Genomic DNA, 19,606 nt, shown 5'->3' with positions numbered 1-19,606 from the left:
AAGATGTAGGGATGGGATCCAAAGTTTTCTCTGTAAACTTAGTCAGACATTGCCATTTATGCACTGCGACTTCTCAGATTTCCCTTTCCAATTGCATCTCCCTTGGCAGCTCTTTGTCAGCCATGTGCTTATGTCCTGCTTGCAGGTTTACCAAAGGCATCTGGCTGGCCATTATGAGACTAGCATGCTGGACTACATGGCCCATTGGCATGATCAGCAGGTTTGTCTAGGATGAGGAGCTTCAAAAAGCAGAGCATATGTAGGAAAGTCAAGTTTGATGAGTTGAAGAAACAACTGACTAACAGTTGTGTGTGTGAAACCTAAGTTCACCTATGAAACCTGTAGGTGGCTTTGGGAAAGTTGCAATCTCTCCACCTAAGCTGTCTCATAAGGTTGTTATGAGGCTACTGTTATATTTGGGAATAATTCCCATATCGAAATTGGTGATATTTACTTCTGGAGGTAATATAAGCTTTTGGAAGGAGGGTGGGTGCCTAATAAAACAAATATATGGTGTCATGCCTTAACAATGCCCTTTGTTAGAGCAAAGATTAGTGCAACTGAACATGCAGTATTGAACAAAAAGGTTTGGTGTAAAAATGCTGAGAAAACTTTCTCTTGGTTTTCGCACATACAGTCTGACAATGCAATGTTTGTGATCTGAAAACGAACTCTTTTCTAAATCAAATTTGCTGCAGGAGGACGGGGATTTGCATTTCCCTGTATCATATGGCACAGTATGCTTTCCTTGAGTCATCTGGGTTTGTTTTACTCAAAACAAATCATTTGTCCTACAGCCACCTCTGACACAGTGCATCTTGGTTCAACCTGCTTTATTTATGTATGTAAGGGTTACATACATATGTGTGAACACTTCCCCCTCCAGGGGAAAAGGTTGGGTAATACAAGTGGCTTCTTCTGATGTCCTCTGGAGATAAGGGCTCCTCCCTTCCTTATATTTGGAAGACCTGTGCCACAGAACAGAAGATCCTGTCCCAGGGTTGAATTCAACTGAGTCCTACTCAAAGAAGACCCACTGAAATTAATCAGCCGAAGTTAGCTGTTTCCATTAACTTCAGTGGGTCTACTCTGAGTAGGATTAGCAAGGGATATCAGACCCCAGTGCCAGATAGCCTTCACACCCTTTCCAGATCTAAAATATAATTACCCCACACTACTAAGACTTCATAACCAAACTGCTGGTTGGTAAACCAATTTTAATCAGAAAGCAAAATACAGTTCATTGGACACAAATCTGTTTACAAATGTGTCTGTGTGTCTTTTCTGAAGAAATTATATTTGTGGAGAGGACATTTTCTGAGGCACATTATGGGCTACATTCATACACAGGCACAAAAAATATGCTTACATTAAAAGAAAAGCAACACACCTATTGATTTACACTCACAATATCCAATGCATGATGCACAGTGCTTCAGAATAGACTGATGATACATGACACTCCTGTGCGAAGAATAATCAAGGCACAAATTCCATCAAGGTGTCTCCTCCTAATGGACAATCCACAGAGGTCCAGTGCCTGTTATTTGTGCCTTGGAAACCCGTCTGCTATGTTCCTAATAACAATCTACTTTTCATGTGCTTCCCTAATGTGATTTAAATGTGTGCTGCTCTGACAAAGTACATTCAACTAACTGGTGTTTTAGGAAAATGTGTTTTAATCCAGTCATGGTGCAACATATAATTGATGTAAAGCTCCTCATTTTTAGAAGGGCCAAATTTACATAATATATAAGTGGTGGATTAGCAGAGGGCTGATCACACTGAATGATGAGAAATGTTGAATTGCCAAAAGACCACATAAAGTAAAATATTAAGGAATGGCTTTTAAGAGAGAGGGGGGGAGGGAGAGAGAGAGAGAGATGGGAGAGGGGGGGGTTGTGTATTCTTTCCAACTGCATATTGCCATATGAGCCACAATTTGAAAAGGAAGTTATATCAGCTAGAATCTTGAGTACTGGAAGCAGAAAGAAGCCTGGAGATTATCCCATTATTTTACCCCCCTGCAGCTCCAAATGCCCTCCTGAACAGCATGAGTTAAGAGGATGAGAAGTTGACCCAAATCATGTGGAAGTTAACCCAAGTCATTACATGAGCAGAGCACCATTTGTGCAATCTGTATGGTCCTTTCCCCTCCCACAACTTTGGGTAATCCAACCTTCTTCTGGCACTATGCCCCATCCTGTCCTGCTCAGAAGGGTCCCTCAACCATCCAGAAAGATTTTTTTTTAGCAGTAGAAAGGGAAATGCCATTCCATAGTTTTCTGCTCCCAGTACTCCAGATCCAAGCTATTCTTTCATTTTTCTTCAAGATTTCATTTCTATAAGTACTTGTGCAACAGCAGAAATCTACTCATATGGGGTAGCCAATATGGTGCCCGCTGATGTGGCTGGACTACAACTCTCATCATCCCTTACTAATGGCCATGAGAGTTGGCTGATGAGGATTGTAGTCCAACCACACCTGGAGGGTGCCATGTTGGCAACTCCTGTACTAATATATAACAATATTGTGGCCCATTACATCCTTGGTGTAATTGGTGGTCCTTTCACAGTTTGGCAAGAAACATCTACAGATAACTTTGCCTTGCTCTAATGGATGACATCACATTGGGAAACCTCCTCCGGAGACACACCAAAGCAAAATACCCAATTCCAGCTAAGAAGCCAACGAGAAGAGTGGTGCCAAAAATCCTTGGTGCCCTCTTCTTGGCCACTCGAAATGCAGTTGGAAGAACTGCAGAGATTAATATGTTGTTGACATGTCCTAAAACCTTGTGGAATGCTTTTCTCTTCAAGACACGGTCATAATAGGCTTCCAAGTTAGGCCGCTTTCCGTTCCCCCAGTTTCTCCTTGCCAGTCCAATGAACTTCAGTCGATGCAATGTAACAGCAAGGGATACATCAGCCAAGCTGAAAAACTGACCGCAGAGCCAAGGCTGGTGTCCATTTTCTAATCAGAATGAAGGTTAAAAAAAAGTTAGGGGTTAATAAAAAGTAATAAGATGAGAAGGACCTTGGGTCTTATGTCTCTGTCACTGTTTTCTCTATTATGCTCAAATAGCCATCAGCCCCAGATTGTTCCTGGAAAAGGCATTAAATTGTTTGTTTATTTGCATTTCTAAATCTTCAGTCTTAAAGCAACAAAAGTGCTTAAACAAGAAAACACTGGGAACCTTTGACTTAACCAATTGCAGTGCTTGGAATGAACTAGTTTCTTTTAAAAATGAACTTTCCATGTGCTGATCAAATGTCTGATGCGCACTGCCAATATATTGAACAACATGCAATGCTTTAACTGAGACAGCGACACACTGACCAAGAACTAAATATGAAAATTTCCTACCTGGAGTCTCTTCATTCCTTCTTTGCAGCTCAGTCTCAACTTGATCCAAAACTTTTTCCAGCTCATCCAATATTTTCTGTAAATACTTTATGTTATCATGATCCATCAGTTTAGACTAAGGAAAATAAGTAGATTGTATATTTAATCTGCAGTCCCATTTCCTGGGAGTAAGCCCCATTGAACATATTGAGATTTACTTCTGAGGAAGCATGCATAGTATAGTGTCATAAGCCAGGCATCTATGCATCCAGTAGTGATCAGTGGAGTGTCGTAGCTAGAATGGCACTGCTCACCTGACTTTCAAACACAGAGTGTTGCTGCTGGTTCCTGAGAGGTGGAGGGGCAAGATATGGGGAGTGCAGTGTGGGTGCAGCAACAAGAGTGTTCGTTTGGCATGATCACCAGGCAACACCCTGCTGAACTCTCCAGGCCTTGCCCTTCTCAGGAACCAACAGCAATGCTCAGTATTTGGAAAGAAAGTGAGCAAAACTGGAACCCACTAGTGGTTGCATCACAACACCAATACAAGCATAGAACAAACAAGCAACAGTAATAGCAAGGAGTGTGGCCACAAAAGCAGAGCTATTACAAAACATTCCCCTTAACCTTGACTTCTTCTGAAGATACATACATGCAATGACAAGAAATATATCACATTAATATCACATCCAAAGGAACAGTAGCATTCTAAGTTGGGTTTTTGACTGTCAGATATTGTCCATTCTTACTTTAAGACGTTTCTGCTTCGCTATATAGGCATCTTGAAGATCTGGGTTTTCTTCTGCAAGTTTCTTTAATTCAGACTCAGTATTGCCTATTTGGCCTGAAGAAACAATGAACTCATTAAAAGCTAATAAACCACGTCCATCAAAATACTTCAGTACAGCTATATATTAGAACATATCAGTTAGAAACTCTTTGATTTAAGAACTTGCCAAATGTGCGTTGTCTGCCTGCTCCAATATCTGGCATACTTTAGTATAAACACCTCTCTATCACTGATGCAGATTTAACCCCTAAATACACTATAATTAATTTGATGGAAAACAGTATTTTTTTAAAAAAAAAATGTTTTGTTATTGTCAACGGAAATAGTTTTATGATAAACACACAAAAATAGAGTTAAAGCATTCTATCTAACACTGCACAAGCAGAGTTCTCATCAGACAATGGTACATACTACGAATTCTAGTTGTGGCGTAAGCTGGGATCATAGAATCTACTGCTAATTCAGGATGTAGGATGCATCCGTGTGTATAGGCATCCATTGGCAAGGAATCCAGGAGCTCTCTGTAGTGCTGAACCCTGGGATAGTACATGCTCCCTTCTTCTGGAATCAGCCTTGGAATGTTTTCTGGGGTGAAAAATTAGATAGATAGATAGATAGATAGATAGATAGATAGATAGATAGATAGATATAGATAGACAGATAGATATAGATAGAGATAGATAGATGATAGATAGATAGATGATAGATAGATAGATATAGATATACAAAGATGATGGTGAGAACAAAATTGAAGGATCAAAGTTTAAAGTCTTAGTCACTGCAATACTGTGATTGGAGAAGGCTCAATTGCAAACCTTAATGCTTTCAGGCAATAGTAGGAGAGCACTATTGCCTCATTCAGTGGTACTGCACAAGCTTTCTTTGCAGGAGATCCCAGGTTCAATCCCTGTTGCTTCTAGTTAAAAGGATCAGGAAACAGCTGATAGGGAAATCTCCTGCCAAAGTCCCTAGAGAGCTACTAGTCACAGTAGACAATAATGGGCAAATGAACTATGAGAGAGATGGGAGTAATAAAATCATAACCCATGTCAAAGAGTGGCTATAATTTTTATCCCAAACCCATCCCACAAAGTTTCCTAACCCCATTTTTCAGTGTGCCACAAGGACTAAACTGCACATTATGTGACCCTCCTGGAAGCATTTGGGCATCTGTAGACAATCAGTAATATTTGGGCAATCGTTTGGGCACCTGTAAACAAATCCTCATGCAGCAAGGTGTAATTCACACCCAACATTTACATTACGAAAAATCACCAAAGTACTCTTCTTACCATTCACAAAAGTTTCTTCAAGATAGTCAACAATCTGAGTTGCATCACAAATTATGTTTTCTCTGTGGACGAGTACAGGGACTTCTCCAGATGCATTTAAACGCATAAACCAAGGCTCGTTGTGTTCACTCAGTGGAAGGCTTACATCATGCTCTTCACATTTCAGTCCCTTTTCAGCAATCACCAAACGCACCTGAAAAATATATATGAACATTCTTGTTGACGATTTACAGCTGTCCTATTAAAAATACGCATTTCCTATTAATAGAGTTTGGAAATACACATGAAGAATCTGAAACTAACAGCATTATTAAAACATTATACATATAACATTAATTAATTAATTTGTCGTTGCTGCTGCTGCTGTTTTGAAAATGAGTAACATACTATTTAATTTGGTTCAGCATTGCAGGTGGCTTCTGGTAGGGACATGCTCACAACATGATACCCATTAATTTCCTAAGTGCACTCTGTGGTCTCTGTAAAGAAAACCATGTATGAAGAAGCAAGCAAATATTGTTTCTCCCTTTTGCTGATCAATTTATTTATTATTGGAAACAGCTAACTGTTTTAAATTGAATAAAATTCTATGACAGGTAGTCAGTGTGGTCCATTCTAGATGTTGTTGGACTACAGCTCCCATCATCCCTGACCCTTGGCCATGCTGGCTTGAGCTGGTGGGAATTGAAGTCTAATAACATCTGAAGGGCACCACATTGGCTATCCCTAGACCAGTGTTTTTCAACCACTGTTCCGCAGCACACTAGTGTGCCGCGAAATGTTGCCTGGTGTGCCATGGGAAAAATTGAAAAATTCGAAAGATTTAAAAATAAAGTATTTTATAATTTTTCATATTTCTGTTTACTTACTATTTCATAATAAAGTAATTATAAAATACTTTCTTTGTGTTTATTTGATTCCTATTCAAGAGAATTACTTTGTATATAGTCAAAATAGGCACAGAGTTAAATTTTTTAACATTTTCTAATGGTGGTGTGCCTCGTGATTTTTTTCATGAAACAAGTGTGCCTTTGCCCAAAAAAGGTTGAAAAACACTGCCCTAGACTATGACAATTGTAAGGGCTCTGAGGCCTGTTTAAGAAGCACACTGGCCTCACCTTTCCCTACTCTCTCTTCTCCCTGCTTTCTTCTCCAAATGCATTCTCACAGCTGCATTTAGATAAACAGAGTGTCCATCCACACCCAGCAACCACCTTTTAGGTGGGCAAAACGTACAGAGGGAGCTGTCCGGGTTCTGAAATCTGACATTCTTAGAAACAGCCACACTAGCTACTCACCTTTTGGGAACTGAAGGACTGAGTCCAATGATAGAGGATCAGTTTGTCATCTGTCTTCAAATATACTTCAGCTGGAGGCATTTCCCCTGCAGCCTGGTCCTCCTTCTCTTCTGCCATTTCACCTTTTCTCTGGGCTCAACTCACCACTCCGAGATTCTACCTATGAGATTTTGTTCTCTCGTCGTTACTGAGTCTGCTCCATGGACTGAGCATGCTCACTGCTGACAGATGAAGCTGCTGTTCTGACGATGCCCTTAGACTTGGAACCCGAAATGGGAGAAGTGTTGAAATTGCCATCAGTTTGAACCTAGGGAGATTTAAAAGAGGCACAGAGGGAGAACAACAACAAAAGAACCTATATAAATGCAGAACACAAAGAATTGGAAGAGGGTTCTCTTGTATCCTATTTTCTAATTTGCAAAAAATAAAAAATAAAAATGAAGGCAAGACATTGTGATTCCAGTCAAGAATTTAAATTTGAAGCAGCAAAAACCTGATTGCCAGACAGCCCTCCAAAAATTATTTTATCTGATTTTCACATGTTGAGAAAGGAGGTAAGTTCCACAAAGAGAAGATTTTTAAAGAGAGCACAGGAGGCTACACTAATCCCTTGCAAGCTCAGCCTTCTATTCCTCTGCTTCTACAATTTGATTAAACTCTTTCCTTGAATTTTAATGGTTCCTCATTACAGTCCATGTTGATTAATTTACCTTGCTTTTGTCAAAGAAGGTTGCATATAATTTTTTTTCATATTTCAGCATTGTTGTTGTTGTTTAGTCATTTAGTCGTGTCCGACTCTTCGTGACCCCATGGACCAGAGCACGCCAGGCACTCCTGTCTTCCACTGCCTCCCGCAGTTTGGTCAGGCTCATGTTTGTAGCTTCGAGAATACTGTCCAACCATCTTGCCCTCTGTCATCCCCTTCTCCTTGTGCCCTCCATCTTTCCCAACATCAGGGTCTTTTCCAGAGAGTCTTCTCTTCTCATGAGGTGGCCAAAGTATTGGAGCCTCAGCTTCACGATCTGTTCTTCCAGTGAGCACTCAGGGCTGATTTCCTTAAGAATGGATACGTTTGATCTTCTTGCAGTCCATGGGACTCTCAAGAGTCTCCTCCAGCACCATAATTCAAAAGCATCAATTCTTCAGCGATCAGCCTTCTTGATGGTCCAGCTCTCACTTCCATACATCACTACTGGGAAAACCATGGCTTTAACTATATGGACCTTTGTTGGCAAGGTGATGTCTCTGCTTTTTAAGATGCTGTCTAGGTTTGCCATCGCCTTTCTCCCAAGGAGCAGGCATCTTTTAATTTCATGACGGCTGTCACCATCTGCAGTGATCATGGAGCCCAAAAAAGTAAAATCTCTCACTGCCTCCATTTCTTCCCCTTCTATTTGCCAGGAGGTGATGGGACCAGTGGCCATGATCTTCGTTTTTTTGATGTTGAGCTTCAGACCATATTTTATTTCAGCATTAGCATGCATTTAATGATGTCAAATAAAATTTGCACTGCTGACAGCAGGGTGGAAATTACAAACAAAAATAAATATGTTTTAAAACCTAGGGAGCAGAATTGTTTGTGTGCATGAATGAGATGTTTTATTTTCTGTAGGCTACCATAGTCAGCCTATAAAGAAAGGTGGGGAGCCCTTCAAGAATATTAAAAAAAAGAAAGAGCAATGTTAAGTAATGTTAAATAGACTATATGCAAATACAATAGGGGATGTATTGTGAGACACTGGCTACATCTGGCTACTACCGATGTTCTGAATAAGGGCAACATTCAGAAAGTGAAAAATGGTGATGCAAAATCTATAAACACAAGACCAAAATTTGATGATGGAACTCTAGATTAGCCAACTTCCTTAATAAGAGTGTCAAACTGCAATCCTGTACTGAATTAACTTGGGAGTAAGTCCTATTGAAGTCAATGAAGCTTTCTTCTGAGTAGATATGAATAGGATTGCATTGTCAGAAACAGAATTTATATTTGTTTATATTTATATTATTTATATTTATATGCAAGGGTATCACTAATCAGACACATTAAATCTAGATGAATAAATTATAGAAACGTAGCCAGAAAAAGGAAGAGTTCTACAACAATTTAAAACAGGGATTGGGAACCCTTGGCCCTCTGCATGTTGCTGTACTACAAGTCCCATCATTCTTGACCACTGGCCATGCTAGCTGGAGCTGATGTCCAACAACCCCTGGAGAGACATAGGTTCTCCATCCCTGCCTTAAAGACAAATACATATACTGTGGTACTAACTTACTTTGAGAAGAAACAGCTTCTGATGAAGTACACTCTTGCCTATTATCAAGATTCCTCGAGATTTCTTGCTGTTTCTAGAAATCACACAGCCTGTAGGAGTGATGAACATGCATCCAGTAAACAACATGTCCCTGAATGACCACAAGAGGTCTCCATATTTCAAGAAATGGTTGGGGAAATAGAAGGGATTTGGGAGTTTTTTATCTGTGTGAAGTTCAAAATGAATGAGTTTTAATTTTTGTTAACCAATTATATGCTTTTTGAATCCATATATCTTTGTATATACCTCTAACTCAGGGTGGTTTACAACAATGTAAAATCATAATACAATAATACATATATTAAAATGCAAGGCATACACACAAAGAGGAAAGTTTTACTTGAAACCCCCAATGTGCATATAAACTATATTATGTGACATAATTATGAGTCATGTGTATATGTGTAAAGCAACAACAACAACAAAACCCTGCAACTCCAAACACATCTCTATTCTACATGACACTGACCAATGTAGAATCTGCAATCTGCTTGGCTCTTTTCCCATGTTTCCCTTGGGAATTTTCCTGGGGAAGAAACCCCAGCCATTTTGGAAGGTGCTTCCTATATTCCCAGTTGTACATAATTCTGTACAAAAACAAATGTCTAGAGTAATGAACAGACCAAAGTTCTGGAGCATATTGAAGGCACCTGCGATAATTATTTCTCTTTAAGGACATAAGGGCACTGCTTTCTCCCTCAGTGCCTCATTCGTTGGCAACGAAGGTGGCAACCATTTCAATTTAATACCAGAAGTGCCGTACAAATTGGACTGTCATATTGTGTGCTATCATATTGCACTAGGAGCTTAAGAAGTCACAATTCAGATAAGTTCTTTAAAAAGAAAAAAGACTACTTTTACTACTATTCACTGCTCTACTCAAATCATAAATGTGAAAATGTGATCTGGAAGCAGGGGAATACAAGGATGAACATGGAGAAACAACAGCAGGGCTCACAAATACACTACAAAAGCCATTTAGCTGTGATTATGAAACTTTTGTATCCCTCGTGATGCATAACATGACTTAAGTAGCATAATACCGTACTCCAGTTTCCTAGTTGTCCGGATTCAAAGTTAAGACTCTACCCTTCAAGTCCTAAATATACTTAGCAGTGAGATCCACTGGGTCCCATAGGACTTTCTCGTGTGTTGTTGCCTTTAAGAGAGGGGCCAGGCAATTGCTTGGGATTTTTCCAAGCTCTCTTACACACTTGCTTTGTAATCTCGGCAAGTCACATAAGGTCCTGTTATATCTGCAATGTGAGAGTGGTATGTAAAACTGGACATCTTACCTACAGATCTGCTGCCTGTGTGAACTGAGCCTCAGATCTGATTACTAAGTACAAAATATGGGGATTGCTACATTTTGTTTTAATAAAGAGATTTTATCTCAAAGACTACAATTGAAAAAAGATTTATAATGAAATTACATTAATGATAAATGCATTCTGCTGTTCTTACCTTACTTTATCCTAGCCTTCTTTTTAAAAAACAAAAAACAAAAACATCCCAAACAACTAATGTACTCACTATGGCAAAGCTTCAAATTTAGATTGCATTTCATCTTAGAAATGCAGAAGAGCAAAAACAGAGTCATCCTATACATGTTTCCTCATGAGTCTCAACAAGTTCAGTGTAACATATTTCCTGGAAAGTGTGGTAAGGTTTGCAGGCTGACTAACCAGACAAATGAATGCATGTTCTCTTAAACTAAAATATCATGATTATAACTAGATGAAAAATCATATGAGAGAAGTAACTATTGTGATTTAATTCGTATAGCAACTCAGCAGAAAACAGTTATGATCTCTAGGAGTCACCCTGCTCTGAAACGACTCATTTAGGGTGACAGTCTAAATTAATTCATGGATCTGCTCTGTTTACATGCTCTCCCACTGAAACCCCATTGAGCTGTGTAAGTGATTTTCATGTTGCTTGTGTTATTATTATGCTTATATTAAAATCACACTGTCCACAGAAGAATCAGAGCTACCTAAAAGGACAAAACACTCCACTACCCCACAATTTTTTTTATTTAAAATGTAATCACCACAAATCAGCATTTTCATTTGCAAATGAAAGTTAGGTAATTCAGATTTACTAATGCAGCATTTACTGAAGACTCCTTAGATTAAAAATATCCAGTTGGAAAGAGACAGTGAAAATACAAACCCTGGACTTGTAAGTGAGAATGACGTTGACTGTGTGCCCTGTGTGAGAATGGGAGGGAGAAATTAATAGAGCAGGCAACAGCATGTGTCTGAAATAACAACGTGCATTCAGCAATGCCACAGTAGACTATTATATCAGCATAGAAAGAAGCAAAGCAGAAAATCCTCAAGAGAACATCTAGCTATTTTTTTCAAATTACATAGAGAAAAGTAAACCCAAAAGGGAAAACATTTTATCATATGTATTGTATTGTATTGTATTGTATAACAGTGAATTTTTATACATTATTTTATACACCAGGGAAAAGAAAGTTAGCAGGAGGAGAGAGGGAAAGCAAATCCCAGTTCATCCACTATCAGAAGAGGCATCTGCCCCCATCTTTCCCTCTGAGAAAGAATGAACTGTGTCCATAGGAGCTAACACAATAAAATATTTGAGGGTGCTGGGCCCCCACAAAATTGATGGCTATTCCCGACCCTTGAAGTATCCCTATTCTCCAGGGACATCCCTGATTTAGAGAAGCTGTCCCAGTTTCTGATTTGATTCCAGAATGTTCCACTCTTCCTTAGGATGTCCCTATTTTCATTGGATAAAAGTTGAAGAGTATGGAGTTAACTGAACCCCCCCCCCCGAGCCATCTGAATGCAATCCTATATAGGGAAGTTTTTTAAAATGTTTTATTATGTTTTTATATATGTTGGAAGCTGCCCAGAGTGGCTTGGGCAACCCAGTAGTAAGATGTGTGGGGTATAAATAGTAAAATTATTGTTATGGAATGGTACGTTCCTATTTTCAACAGAGAAATGTTGGAGGGTATGCCATTCCCATTCAAATGGTTTGTGTGCACTATGTCATGTGATCAATTATGTGTGGCAGGGCTTACCCGAGCCCCCACAATACTTTATTCAACTTGGCACCCCTGGCTGTGTCCAACAATGATGCCCACTTAGGCCAAAGCCCTGCTTAAGAGAGCTTCATCTGTCAGGTAGGGGATGATGGAATTATGCATCCAATGCCTTTATTTGATTGTGAGTCGGCAGAAGAGGAGCACTGCTGGGTCTATCTTGTCCAGCATCCTGATTTCCAGCACAGGCCAGCCAGGATACTCCCAGGAACCGGAGTAAAGTTACACCAGATCCAAACTCTATTGTTCAACTTACACCACCTTTTTTGCTGGCTTAATTTATGCTGGGTTTCCAGGTCACATGACAGAGCTGAACAGGGTTAGAATCCAGCCTAAGTCCCCCCACCCCCTCTGGTCCTGCCCTCACCACACTCCTCTTTCAGGATTAACACCAGTTTGGGATCCACTGGGCCCAGCTCAGCCAGCTGAGTCAGGATGGGGGAGATATGCTGGCAAGTGTTTGGCTGAGCCAAGAAGTAGGGAGAACATGAGAAAAGCCCTGCTGGATTGGTTCAAAGGCCACCATCCGGTTCTGACAGTGGCCATCCAGATATCTATGTGGGGCTATTTGTGATTCAGAAGCTGCTATTCAGAGGCATACTTCTGGCAGTGGAGGGAAGTCCACCCACGATTTCCTTCCATATGTAACAGCCAGTAACATTGCCAAAGAGCAAAGGAGACCAAAGCAGTGTGAGAAGATGGACGAGGAGAAGAAAAAAGACAAACAAGAGAGATAGCAAGGCTTATGGGCAAGACTGCAACATGACTGCATCCAGTCAAAAACTTGAATTGCATGCCATCAGTAAGTTTTGCAATTTGTAGCTAAGAGCACATACGTTTCAAGGAAGATAAGCACGTCTTATCCTGCCCATTCTACAACAATACTGCTGGATGTCCATTTTCCAAATAGGTGAGATGAAAACATGTCTAGGCCCCTCAGTGAGTCTGCGGCTGAACCAGGAATTCATTTGACATCAATAGCCAAAATGCTATTCACAAGGCTAATTTCCTCTTCCAAAAAAAACACCCCAAAATAAAGGCAGCCTGCCCTCTGAAAAGTTGTCAAAAACCAAATCCTTTTCTCATATATCACTGATCTCATGTATCATTGCTCCAAAGTCAATGCAGCTTTGCTCTGTAACTTTCTGATTACTCAGGGTTTTGTCTATAACTCTACACAATACAACTATGCAAAACTGCAGGTTGTATTTAAAAAAAATCAAAAGAAAGGAAGAGTTAGTGATTGGAGGTGGTGATATTTTAAAAAGACATATACCGGTATTTCATCTTTTTAGAATTTATATTTCACAGGCATTTCTCAGCCAACTGAAAAGATAGCTGGAAATATTTGTGCATGGTGGGTAAATATAGTGCTCTCCAGTGCTTTTTTTCCTTTTTTAAAAAAATGGTATTTGAAGAAGTGTGCATGCACATGAAAGCTCATACCAAGAACAAACTTAGTTGGTCCTAAGGTGCTACTGGACATATATATATATATCAAAATGGCTACCTACCTGAATCTTTAAAAAAAAAAAACTTTAGGGGTACTCTCACCATTTTATACTTCAAATCGGGGAAAATAAAAACAGTAAATGGAGAAAAGTACAAAGATTCACACATTGTTTAGGGGGCATGAGTACCCCTGCGTACCCCCAGGGGGGGAATCACTGGTGCTCTCTCATTCGAAAGCATTTTTAAATTAGTGAGAGAGATACATGGAATATTGAGAGGGTTTTGTCTACTCCATTTTGTGTTAACACTTTCATACTTCCACCACAGATGGTTGTGTAACACCAAAGAGAATATTAGAGGCAGAGAAAGAACCCTTTCAGTCTTCGCTTTTCATTATGCAAGGAGTTGCATGCTTCTGTCAGTGCCACAAATAACAGCAAGCTCTCACGCAGAACACACTCCCATATCTTGAAACACTGAGTCAGCTGCTGCTTTAATATATGGCCCAAGAAGTTAACACTCTCTGCTCGGGGACCATATGCCCTCCTCCCGTTTTTGCTTGATGTCAGCTTGATCAGGACAGGAATTAAGTCTCTCTTAACCACAGCTACTTTTGCAAATGTTTTATCAAAGCCTTTGAATGCCTGGCAGCCAATGGCCCCACTGGGTACTGGGAATGTGATCTGGGTCTCCGAGTGGAGGAGCAGCATGACCATATTTACGGCTGTTGCTATTCTGGGGCAAGCATGCTGCCTCCTCTCTCCTTGGCACCAGAAGCACATTGCCTGTCCCTTCGTCTTTCAACACTCACTTCTAGCAAGAGAGGATGAAGTGAAACATACAGTTTACTTGGGAGGAAAATTGCTTGCATGCATCAGTCTTTTTAATGGTGGGGGGGGGAAGAATCTTAACTGGATACCCACCCTAGGTATCCACTGTACACAATAACATGGTTTAGTGGCAATTTAATACGCTTCTTATATTTAGGCATTATAGATCTATAACTCTTGCAGCCTGTTCTTTGCTTATAAAATACAGCTAATCTCAAGTGTTGGGTCATACAGGTTCAAGGCTGTGTTGGGTTATCATCACCTACCACATCTTGGCTTGCCGTCATATTTAGCAAACTGTATAAAGCAAGCATCAGCATGCTTGTTGGGTGCTGCAAACACTGCAAAATTCCTACATGTGAAACACTTTTCTGTAGGTATTAGCATGCAGCACCATTGTAGATTTGCCACTGTTAATGCTCACCTGCACATCTGTTTTACTGGAAAGTTGCAGTGAGCAAGAGCTTCAAAAATGAGGTTCAGATCTGTGTGATTGTCATGTCTCATGCTCTGTTTAGAGGTGGAATATTAATTATTATCCCTGTTTGCATTTCATTTCATTTACAACTTCAACTTTACCACCAGATGAAGTGTAGCTGATGGGTCTCAAACCTTTGGTATTTGCCAACATGTGAATATAGGCTCCAGTGAATTGAGTCGAAGAGACCAATTGTGGGTGCTGTAGAGGGAAATGAGGGACAGATGGGACTCATCAACCTGGGAAGGCAACACATCTAGAAGAAGGAAAACTCTGATCCTAAACCTTTCTGCCTTGTGGCTATATTCATTCATGAGAAAGGCTTGGGAAGTAAACTCTGAGGAAAAATCTGTACATGCTGCCAGGTGAATCTTCTTTGGGAGAAGAAAAGGCTAAAGTGTAAGTCTTACACAAATCCAGACTGGAGTCTCTAAAACAACGTCTTGTATGCCTCCTTCCGGCAACACCTTCAGCGAAGCTAGTGCCAAACATTTTGCTCTGCTATCCTTTGGACCACATCAGTGAGAACGAGAGGGGGATACTGTTATCTGGGCAGCCCAGGACCTCCATACACACTGTCCAGGCTTGCACCCCAAAGATGTCACTTTGGTGCTGCTAACACAGCAAAAACAACACAGGAGGCAGCAATTATAAGTTACTGGTCTCTGCAGACACAGCCAGGCACTGTGATTCTCCAGCGGTTTGACTTCACCTCCAGAGGTGAATTCCATTGCCTCTTGAGACAGGTGAATGCCAACAAATTTGTGTGTGTGTAAGAGAGAAGGGTGTGTGAAAGTTAATGAGCTAGAAACCATGGTCCCTCATCTTCTTCAGAAACCTCCACTGAATAGTAGAAGTGCAATGGACTTGTGTCTGTGTGGGTGCACAGTGTTGATTGCAGGATGCCAAACAGGCCTCATGTGCCAGAATAGAAGTGGACACACCTGCAATAAAGCATGTCATCCCAGCCCAGGAAAATTGGCTTCACATCCAGTAAGTCCCATTGAAGTAGCAAAATATACTTCTGAGTAAGCATGCTTAGGACAGTACTAATAATAAACAATGAAACTTCCTATGCACTAAGTCCTATTGAATGCACGGGGGCTCAACCCAGAACAAGCATGCCTACTGTCAGTTCTCAATGTCAGAATACTTCTGTTCCATGTTTTCTAAAAAGCCTGTCGTGTCTGGGTCTTGGATATAATCTAACAAGAAATTAGATATTAGTGTCTGCAATGATGTATAACCATCTGCTCTCTGTGTAACCAGATGTTGTAAACTCAAGTGAAAATGTTGAGCATTAGCTTTCTGCATCACACAGAAAGAGAGTAAATATGATGAACTAGATGGCATAGTTCAATGCTACATATTTCTATCCAGTATTTATTGCTAACAGGTAAGTATCCTTGAGATATTAGCCTCAATTGGCTCTAGAAAGCTCAATGATTGTTGCCCATCTCCGCTCATGAGCTCACCTGCAGAACCAAAGAGAAAAATAAGGGTTTGGTTCTTCCCAGCATGATATATACATGTGGGCAAACTGGAGGAGAGGAAAACAATACTTAACAAAAAGCATATGAAAACAGTGGGATAGCTGAGTGGTTGACATGACGGTTGATGCAAAAGTAGAACCCTATGTAATCAATGTGTTTGAACACGGTTGGTAGAGCATCTGCCTTGCATGCAGAAAGTCCCATGTTAAACCCCGGGCATCCCCATGTAGGACTGAGAGGGATTCCTGCTTGAAACCATTGAGAGCTGCTGCCAGTCAGTGCAGACATTACTGAGCTAAATGGACAGATGGCCTGATTTTGGTATAAGGCAGCTCCCTGTGTTCCTATGTAATAAAAACAAATGATTCTCATTTGACCTCACGAGTTACTTCCCAGTTTTCCACCTGTGTAATTCTTCGCTCAAAAAACTTCAAGAAATATATCTGAATAAATATGTGTGTGTTGTAGTCAACTAGGTTCTACTCAGAGTAGACTCACTGAAATTAATGAAATTAACTTCGTTATGTCAATTACCTGGATGTAACCATGTTGTGCATAACCTTGGCAATGCCTGCCTTTCTGAGGAAAGGTCTAAGCTGGTGCTATACTAATTACCTCTGTTTCCCTTATTCAAGACTTTTGTTTTTATCATTCTACTGCATGAGGAGATGAGACTGATGCTGGCTTTCCTAGTACGTTTATGACTAAGGTATGAACTGAAGACTTCCTCGTAGCCCACACTTCTGGCAAATAACAATGCCAGTTCACATTGTTCTACAAAATGCACATGTCTTCAACAGGGACTCTATTGTTTTTCCATTTGTGAGACTATCATTTAACCCTGGACACTCCTTGGAGAGAGGGACTGACATTTGACTGTCATTCCACTTACAGGACTGTCATTTAACTGCCATCCCACTCTGAACACTCAATCCTTCTCGTTCCCATGGCAACCTACATTCCAACGTTTCTCCAAGGCCCCCTTCCTATAGTTTTTTATTTCCATTTTCCCCCTTGCCTGCCATAGTTTTCCCTACCTTCCATTTTGGTACACCAGTGCCTCTGTATTACCCCCTCTATTGTTCTCTGACCCCTACCCATTCCTCAAGTCAATTCATCTTTCCTTTCTGTTGCTGAATAAGCTCTGGCTTCTGCAAAAATATTTGCAGTCCCAGAAGGAAGTACCAATGAGGTCAAGGTAGACAGACAGGTAGTTTATTTTGTTTTGGCCATAGGCCATCATCAACAGATGTTATTTCCAGTACTTATAGAAAGCCTTGTTCTCCTGACTTATCTTTATTGTTCTACAGTCACTGTTCTAGCACCCAGTTGTTTGTCAAGCCCTGTTTCGTGGGAATGCTAAAAGCTGACTTTTGATTGAGACAGGAACTATACTTCATCTATTTATTACTTCCAGATCTTACCTACATATGTAATTCCCCACCAGCCACCACCGGCACCATTCGATTCTCACAGCAACCACTTAATTTAAAAAAAAATATCTCTAAACAGTTTACATGACAGTCACTTCACATAGAGAATGTTATTTTTAAATACTCCCCACCATAAGAAACAACTGTGGATCTGTCCCATGTGTTCCTATACATTTTACAGTTTGGACTTTCTTACTGTAAAACACTTTGATAAACTTCTTACATCAAGCAATTTTAAGAACGTAAGCAGAGCTGTGCTGGATCAGGCCCATCTCAGGGGCTGACCTTGGTAATATGCTGCCCTGTAGGAGGCCATTTGACACCCTTCCCCCAGCCCTCACAGGCTTTGGGAAGGAGGTGCAAGGCTCCGGCAGGGTCCTAGAGCCCTCCTATCTACTTCCCAAAGTCAGGTAAGTGCCCCCCCCCGCGTTGGTACAGAGGACTCTAGGACCCTGTCAGAGCCCTGGCATCTCCTTCCCCAAGCCATATATGCACCTACTGGGCTTTGAGAAGGTGCTCTCCTCAGCTGCAGGCCCTGTACAACTGCACTGAGCACACTGCCCTAAATCCGCCTCTACCCATCTTGTTTAGCGTACTGTTCTCATGTGAATCCCACAGGACATAAATGTACCATAGATATGATTACAGGGTCCAATGCTGTGCCAGAAAGTCTACAAATTGTTCTCTTTGTGGCAACTTTGGACTGTCTGTATATACTGAGTTTGTTAATACAGTGGTACCTCGGGTTAAGTACTTAATTCGTTCCGGAGGTCCGTTCGTAACCTGAAACTGTTCTTAACCTGAAGCACCACTTTAGCTAATGGGGCCTTCTGCTGCTGCCATGCCGCTGGAGCACGATTTCTGTTCTCATCCTGAAGCAAAGTTCTTAACCTGAAGCACTATTTCTGGGTTAGCAGAGTCTGTAACATGAAGCGTATGTAACCTGAAGCGTATGTAACCTGAGGTACCACTGTAATCACAAGCATTTCATGGTTTTTCCACAGCAAAATACTCTACAGCAAAGTACTCTACTTCCTACATTGCTCCATCGGGAGAACTACCCCTTCATTCCTGTTCTCTATTTGAGAACACATTTATCCCATGACTGCTAAGCTCACTCAGGTTCAGAAGACACACTCATCCAAATGTTGGTCTAACTGCTGCACCATTCTGAGATAAAAGGACTGGGGAGGAGCAATGTGGGCGTGGGGCCTCTTCAGGAGCCCACACCTTGGCTTGGCTTATAAGAACATGAGAATGTTGGATCAGGCCAGTGCACCTTTTCTAGTTCAGCATCCTACTCTCATAGTGGCCAGCCAGATGCGCCTGGGAAGCCCCGGCCAAAGCAGGACATGAGCATAAGACCACTCTCCCCACTTGGGATTCCCAGAAAATGGCATTCAGAGGCAGTGGATCAAGAACAACATGGAGGCAGAGCATTTGCACCAGGCCAAGGCCAACTGGGGGACGCGGGTGGTGCTGTGGGTTAAACCACAGAGCCTAGGACTTGCCAATCAGAAGGTTGGCGGTTTGAATCCCTGTGACAGGGTGAGCTCCCGTTGCTCAGTCCCTGCTCCTGCCAACTTAGCAGTTCGAAAGCATGACAAAGTGCAAGTAGATAAATAGGTACCACTTCGGCGGGAAGGTAAACGGCGTTTCCGTGCGCTGCTCTGGTTCGCCAGAAGCGGCTTAGTCATGCTGTACGCGGGCTCCTTTGGCCAGTAAAGCGAGATGAGTGCCACAACCCCAGAGTCGGCCACGACTGGACCTAATGGTCAGGGGTCCCTTTATCTTTTC

General features: G+C 41.1%; 1 protein-coding gene and 1 long non-coding RNA gene across 2 annotated transcripts; both read right to left on the bottom strand.

The window, feature by feature from the left end:
- Positions 1-1,197: 1,197 nt before the first annotated feature.
- On the bottom strand, positions 1,198-6,981 carry GDAP1 (ganglioside induced differentiation associated protein 1). The gene is made up of 6 exons (XM_083623392.1): positions 6,727-6,981; positions 5,429-5,621; positions 4,548-4,721; positions 4,096-4,190; positions 3,368-3,482; positions 1,198-2,974 (listed from the first exon to the last, which is right to left on the bottom strand). The coding sequence occupies exons 1-6, from the start codon at positions 6,841-6,843 to the stop codon at positions 2,592-2,594; spliced, it is 1,077 nt and encodes a 358-aa protein (XP_083479518.1). The 5' UTR covers positions 6,844-6,981; the 3' UTR covers positions 1,198-2,591.
- Positions 6,982-9,003: 2,022 nt separating this feature from the next.
- On the bottom strand, positions 9,004-14,221 carry LOC310766860. The gene is made up of 3 exons (XR_014550470.1): positions 13,839-14,221; positions 11,220-11,257; positions 9,004-9,094 (listed from the first exon to the last, which is right to left on the bottom strand). It is a non-coding gene; the product is annotated as an uncharacterized lncRNA (long non-coding RNA).
- Between the last annotated feature and the right edge of the window lie 5,385 nt (positions 14,222-19,606).

This window comes from Podarcis filfolensis, assembly GCF_964270895.1.
Source record: "Podarcis filfolensis genome assembly, chromosome: 7".
Taxonomy (NCBI): domain Eukaryota; kingdom Metazoa; phylum Chordata; class Lepidosauria; order Squamata; family Lacertidae; genus Podarcis; species Podarcis filfolensis.
This window is presented reverse-complemented; position numbering and strand designations above follow the sequence as displayed.